The sequence below is a fragment of the Stylophora pistillata genome, chromosome 2 (genome assembly GCF_964205215.1).
Source record: "Stylophora pistillata chromosome 2, jaStyPist1.2, whole genome shotgun sequence".
NCBI lineage: Eukaryota > Metazoa > Cnidaria > Anthozoa > Scleractinia > Pocilloporidae > Stylophora > Stylophora pistillata.
In genome coordinates this window covers 42,679,930-42,687,377 of record NC_142520.1, presented here as the reverse complement: position 1 = coordinate 42,687,377, position 7,448 = coordinate 42,679,930, and the positions used below count along the sequence as shown (strand labels likewise).

At 38.6% G+C, this 7,448-nt stretch overlaps 1 protein-coding gene across 1 annotated transcript in view; it reads right to left on the bottom strand.

Moving 5' to 3' along the window:
* Positions 1–5,325, bottom strand: part of LOC148739624 (slit homolog 1 protein-like) — a 6,168-nt gene extending 843 nt beyond the window's left edge. Inside the window, exons 1-3 of the mRNA XM_088751383.1 lie at positions 4,790–5,325; positions 4,084–4,195; positions 1,652–1,723 (exon numbers count right to left, since the gene is read on the bottom strand). Coding sequence (XP_088607509.1) covers positions 1,652–1,723; positions 4,084–4,195; positions 4,790–5,027 — 422 coding nt within the window. The 5' untranslated portion in view covers positions 5,028–5,325. The remainder of the gene's footprint in view (positions 1–1,651; positions 1,724–4,083; positions 4,196–4,789) is intronic.
* Positions 5,326–7,448: the final 2,123 nt, after the last annotated feature.

Here is a 7,448-nt window from a genome sequence, read left to right as displayed (position 1 = left end):
TCCTACATGCCTTAAAATTGGGCCTCAAACAAACCTATATAATTCTTTCTTTTCTATCAGCTGCGAATCCAGTCTATTTTGTGCTTAACCAGAACTGCAAGTTGAGGATTTTTGTCTTTGGAGACTGTAGCAATTCTCTTATTGGGGAGCTCTATTTAAACCCAGAGCTTGAAGGAGGGTGGATATTAGGTTAATATCCAAGGAGGAAGGGGGCAGGGAGGGTATTAGGTTAATATCCAAGGAGGCAGGGGGGGGGGGAGGAAGTGTATTAGGTTAATATCCAAGAAGACAAGGGGGAGGGAGGGTATTAGGTTAATATCCAAGGAGGCAGGGGGGAGGGAGGGTATTAGGTTAATATCCAAGGAGGAAGGGAGGAGAGAGGGTATTAGGTTGATATCCAAGAAGACAAGAGGGAGGGAGGGTATTAGGTTAATATCCAAGAAGGCAAGGGGGAGGGAGGGTATTAGGTTAATATCCAAGGAGGCAGGGGGGAGGGAGGTTATTAGGTTAATATCCAAGGAGGGTGGGGAAGGGGGGGGGGTTGGAGGGAGGATTCGAATTTTGTCGCCGGAAAGCTGATCCCAGAAACCTGACACCAAAGAATCATTGGTGATGGAGTCGGGATAACTGGAAGTTTTGCCCGCTGTAATTTCGCTCCACTTCACTAAGTTCGTGTGAAAAGTTTTTATCGCAGTTTGATTGTCCAAGTGAGAATAGCCCTGTGGAGGATTGTTTTCGGAGTTAGTGTCCATCAGCGGACGTCATAGTGTCATAACACTCCTCCTTAGAACTACCCTCACCCGGACGATGAGACTACATGATCACACATCTGTCAATTTCACTGATAGTGACTGAAGTAAATACTTCAGGTATACTTAAGGTGTTCATGTAAAGTTTGGGGGGGGGGGCGGGGAGCTAATAATGATTTTTGAGAGCTGAAAAGGATCGGCATTGCTATCGTAGATTAATAGGAGAGGAGTCCTTTGATTTACTGCTACTCACTTTCTTATCAAAAGTCATTACTTAAGTGTCGAATACGGATTTTGTCGTTCACTATCAGATCAATAGTGCTCTTTAGTAGTAGTATTTTTTAAAGAGAGTAGCACATAATAGTTAAAAACTAATAAACTTGCGGCCCTCTGCTACATATGAATGAAAATTACATTATTAAACTATAAACAATGGACAGGTAATAATTCTATAATAAAAATGGAACAAATAAATAAATACAAAATAAATTTCAATAAAAATTATGGATAAAAGTAAGGCAAGTAAGCTTGATCTTGAAGAGTTTGCTTTCTCAAGGCGAGCTTAAAACATTTTCCACTTGGCTGCTTCCTTACTTCCCAGTTTAAGTTGTTCCAGTCCTGTATTGGAGACACTACAAACGAGCTTCCTCCTTCAGTCTTTCTCTGGAATGTAGGCGTAATAAAATTCAAGCTGGCAAACCTTGTATTACGTGAATGCCGAAAGCTATTAAATTTCAAGGAGTCCATCAGATACTCTGGCACTGCGTGTTCAATTCTCCTATACAGTATTGCACATTTATTAATAAGAGTTTCTACGTAAAAAGGCAGCCATTTCAATTTGTTTAAAAGCACAACAGAAGAGAAGATAGAAAGAACAGAAGGTAAAAAATGTCTTGGCTTACAGCCATTCCAGCTCAGTGTAATTACTGAAGATGCCTAGGGGCAAGTCCCTGAGTTTGTTGTTTTCTAGGTACCTAAAAAGGAATCGTTAGAAACGTGTAAATAACATGCTGAATGCATTGATAAGAATGTCAACTGAACGTTTAATCTTTTCACTATCAAAACCACATGGAAATAAAAAAAGAAAGTAACTAATAGATAGCTCCTAAGTCTACTTCCATGAAACCTTTAATGTAAAGTATTTTAGTACCTTTGATAAATTTTTACCGCACTTGGAGATTTAAGGAAAGTTGACGCTGGACATAGCACGATTATGATAACGAGTACGCGGCGTCTGACCGTATCTTGAACCATAGGTTACTCTCTTCAGCCTAATGACCCATTACAGCCGATCTTTTGCCGCTTTCTGATACATATGGTAAGAGCAGCACTAGCAATTGGCACATATAGCGCTTCTCATGATTGGCGTTCTTTTCCGTCCTTTGGTATTGAATACTTGTTTTAAAGTTCAAATTTAGCTGATCGATGAATTATTCCTTTTCTGTAGTCTTCGTACAAAGAATATTGAGTGTCCCATGCTTCAAGATAGTTACCTTAATTGCTGGTCAAGCATTAAGCTTATCAAACTAAAAAAATTGCGTCGGCAGACAAACTAAAACAGACTGAAAATATTATGTTTTTCACTTTTAATTTAGTGATGTAAGATGGAACGTTTTAACCTTTGTGTGCGCCACAACCTTTGTTCATTTTAAATTGAGGGTTAGAACTTTAATACAGTTAGCTTCTTTGTTAGCAAGATTTAATTTAACAACTTTTTACCCTCTATTGGATAACCCAAGCAAGAAAATCCCTCATTCTTGTGACAATTTAAATCTCTTTAAACGTAAACTTAAGACTTATCTTTTTAAAATTTATTTTAATATGTATGAATTCTCTTCTTATCCATGTCTAGCGCCTAAATCTTAGACACCCGTTTTTTGTGAATATTTAAATCTCTGTTAACGTAAACTTAAGACTTACCTTTAAAAATTAATTTAATATGTATATTTGTATTTTGTAAAGCGCCTAGATCAGGTCTGGATAAGCGCTATATAAGTAGTTCTATTATTATTATTATTATTATTATTATTATTATCCAATTTTTTTATCATACTACACGCTAAAGAGTTAAATTTGCACGGTTTAAGACAAGCGCTATACTAGTTCAAAGAGAGGATCCAGTCGAGTGACCAAATCCTACACTTAACCCTTATTAATGAGGCAATCCCTCTGAAATTTTTTCAAGATCACACCCATTATTGTAGACCTTAGGAGAATATAGCCATTCCTGAGCATGCCGAGGGACTTTCAATTCTCAAATCCCACCTCAAAAAAGCTTCTAATGGGGGTCTATCAGACATTTTTCAATTGAAATTAGCGTTTCTATAAATAAAGGATTACTATGTTTTGGAAGTCGAAGGACTTTGAAGATATCATTGAACAACAGGAAATGTAATTAACTCGAATTATGTTACTCATGCATAATTCATGAGATCGGAATCAAAATTCTCACAATACTCCATGCGATGAACAACTTCAGTACAGCGAAAATCCTCTAAAAAACTAGGTTACAAAGCCCTTCAAAGATGGCGACTATTTTTCTTGTGAGTTTCAAGACTTCACCAAATTCGACTCATTTTTTTGCTTACACAAGCGCTCTTTTCCCCAAAGAAAAACACCTGGAAAAACATGAAATACGGGATTTTGTCAGCTATTTCGGCCGAACTTAAACGACTCTCTGTGCCTTGAAATATGTCTCAAATGGACGATCGATCATCGTGGAAGACGTTTTGACGTGCACATTTTGAAAACACTACCTCACACCGGCGTGGTGAGGCATGGATAATGATAAACACTGGCGGATTTAAAGGATCAGAGAGGCCATAAGTGGTCATAACAATGACCGTCTGGGGCCGAACTTAGGTACATCGGGGGATCGTAGGAATTCTTGTGAGCTGCTTACGCTGTTTTTTAATGATTTAGGCGTGCACATTTTGACTATCCAATTTATCTTCAAACATAGAGCCGCATTTTATTCATTTCTCGCATAAAGCTTTGTATGGAAACCATTTTTAAAGTCCGCAAATCTTTCACACTGTGCATGTTCCGCCGCCATTTCGTATTCGATTTCTTGGCATGGGTGAAACATTGTGCACATTAAGAATTCCCATGAGTCGACTATCCGTCATCATAAATCATGTATTATCCAGGGGCTATCCTGATTGGCTTGAGTCCTACAAGACCATGAAACAGATTCCTTTAACGTTAAGGCCTTAGAGGGAGGTAGTTCTGCGATAGCATGAGAGGGATTGCTCTGAGAATAAGGCTTGTACTGGGGAAGTAGTCCTCGAGATAAAGCTTTTCTTGGTGTTTACAACTTTTTAATCGTACTCACAATTTTGCAATGGCAGATGGAAATTTCCATGGAATTGAAATAAGATTTTTTCCACTGCAGTTCACACTCATGGTTTTGTGGACGACGTCACATTCGCACGGGTCTGGACACTCTAAAATAAGGTAAAAGCAACTGTGAACATGATTCAGATAGGCAGATAAAATTATTCAAATTTGAAAGTGTTAAGTCACTTGTTTTTACGACGAAGAATATTCCATTTGAATAGAACGTAACGGCAAATTCATTTACCAAGATTGGACTCGAACACTTAAAGTCCAAATGTACACTACCCATAAATAAGAACGAGGATGGTTTAAAAGGTGAATTAAAGATGAAAACTGGACCGACAACACGAACTCCAGGCACGCTGTATGCTGGCGCCAAAATCGACAAACTGTGGCATAGTAACTTCAATTGAAATAGGAATAAGTTTAGGCGTGTAAATGAGAGAATATCCTTTGCTTCTAATCATTTACGCTGCCGTCCCCTTCAACGGATAACTACCATACCACTAATAAGCATTCAAAAGTATGAATAGAATACAAGTAAAATCAAAGAGGTATTGAAAAAATAATTTGAAATGTTAAAGATTATTCCACAATCAAAGAGGCTTAAACGTTTTTTGCGTGGTAAGAATTGAGCAAATCAAAAAGTTCTTGGAGGTTTACACAATGCAGTTATGCAAAGTACTGACATGACACCTCACCTTCAACTCTGAGGCTGATGTTCCTTCTAAATATCTCTCCATCTCTTTGTACCTCGCAGCTGTAATTCACGTCGTTTTCCGAAGTTATTTTAAGCTGAAATGTTATGCTGGTACTATTTTGAACATGGACACCATTTTTTCTCCATGCAATGTATGGAGCCGGCGCACCTTTCACTGGGCACCACAGGTTAGAGGTTCTGTTCAAGAATATAAACTGCGTCTTTGGTACTTGTTCCATGGTTGGATTTACTGTATTAGGTTTCAAAGAATTAAGTAAAATTGTTGTTGGAATGATATTTTATCGTGTACAGAACAAGTAAACCTTACACACAGTATGTGAGGAGAACCAATTTTACTTGCACATCCAAAAAAAAATCATTCCAAATCCTGACACAATTCAATTTCCAGGTAGCATAGGAGCTCTAATGTCTCCTTCTCCGTCTTCCTCTGTGTCTGCCTGTATGTTTGTATCTCAGATTTAGAGCTATTTAACTTGGTATAATTACTTCTATAAAATAAAACGTATAATGAATAAAACGTAACATATATATAAATATATATATATTTATAGTAGCAAATGGACTACTCAAGTTATGCACATATGGATTTTAATACAGCCTGTTTCGTAGACCAACAAAAGTTGATCCACTCATCAGTCAAACTCCATACACACTGAGGCATCGTGACGGTTAACTCTAACTCAGCAACGTGATCACATGACATTGTTTAAAATATTCAAATCTTGAAAACCATGCGCGCGCCGATAATAGCGTTAAGAATACTTGAGATTATAATTTCGCCGATGTCTAAAATTGGATATTATTTCACTTCGCTTGTTTAAAGAGGCTTCATGTGGATAAGACAAGATCAAAAATTTCTCAGTGAGGCATAAATTGCAACGTTTTGTGGCATTGGAATATGCTCTAGCCCTAGCAATAATTTTCCATGAAATCGAATAGTCTTTCCTCTTCTCCTTGAGTTTCCACAGGTACTTGCTTAGCTCTGTGTCTTTTCGCCGTCTCTCGTGGTTGAACGACACTCGGTGGTTGTGCCATCTGGTCTTAAAATCTGTCGCTGCGAGGCCAACGTACGTTTCACTTTCTTCCCTGGTAGCGACTGTAGCTTGGTAGACAACCTCGCTTTGCAAACATTTCCCTCCTAAAGAGCATTCGATTATTCTTAACGCTATTATCAGCGCGCGCACGGTTTTCAAGATCTCAATTTTTTAAACAATGTCATGTGATCACGTTGCTGAGTTAGAGTTAACCGTCACGATGCCTCAGTGTGTATGGAGTTTGACTGATGAGTGGATCAACTTTTGTTGGTCTACGAAACAGGCTGTATTAAGATCTATATGTGCGTAACTTGAGTAGCCCATTTGCTACTGTAATCGCTCCTTCATTGTCGAGCACTGTCCTGGATCCTACGTTGCCTATTTCGCATATATATACCACAAAGGTTGGGTCGTTTGGGGTGACCGTCTCGGTTCTCCCCCATCCTAGCATTAGCACTGCACTGATGAGGCCCAGAAGGCCGAAACAGTACTGTCTGCAGTTAGATATAGCTCTTTGGCATACAAAGCTTTGCTTTCATGTCCAAATTGAGCACTCTATCTGGGATGAGTCATTGCCGTTGCAATTGCGCATGCTCGCTAGTTTACTCTAGTTTGAGCACTCTGGCATGGCTTAGACGATACCACAAAGGTTGGGTCGTTTGGGGTGACCGTCTCGGTTCTCCCCCATCCTAGCATTAGCACTGCACTGATGAGGCCCAGAAGGCCGAAACAGTACTGTGTACACGTATTGTAGTACACGTGGACGGACAACTACAATATTTTTCCTACCATTTATCGAGGTTTGGACTGTGAATCCTTTTGGATCCTTCTGGCGTGGCGTCACTGTTGGCTCGAGGCCTTTTAACTTGTTATATATATAAGCCAAATAGGCAACGTAGGATCCAGGACAGATATGAGTGGATCAACTTTTGTTGGTCTACGAAACAGGCTGTATTAAAATCCATATGTGCATAACTTGAGTAGTCCATTTGCTACTATATATATCTTATATATATATATATATATATATATATATATATATATATATATATATATATAATTATAATTCAAGATTTAGGTTACTTGAACTCTTACTGCAACTCTGAGTTTCATGCCTCTTGCGAAGCAATCGTCAGGCAACTGCCAGAAATAACGGTTACAATCCATCGAAATTTAAAAGACAGAACAATGTGTACATGCGCGCGCAACATACTGCACGCGCTATCGTAACGCTACGTTCTTTAACAGGAATTTCCTGACATGTCTGCAACATCATGTCAGCTCATTTCTTTTGTTTAAACTTGCCATTTGCGGTTTACAAATGATAAAATATTTTTCCCACAAAAACAAATTGCATCTCTTAGTTACATTGGAATACGAGCTAGCTTGTTTCACATTGCGCCACTTAATATTAAACTTAATGTCCTTATCTTTAAGACTCCATATATATTTACTAAGTTCAGTAGCATGCCTGTAACGTTGGTTTCGGAATGAACACAAGTGGTTCCTGTAACGCATTTTAAAGCGGTGTCACAGAGACCAATGTACGTTTCTTTGCGGTTTCTGTGGTGATCTCTGCCTGGTAACTTATGCTTTCCATGTTAC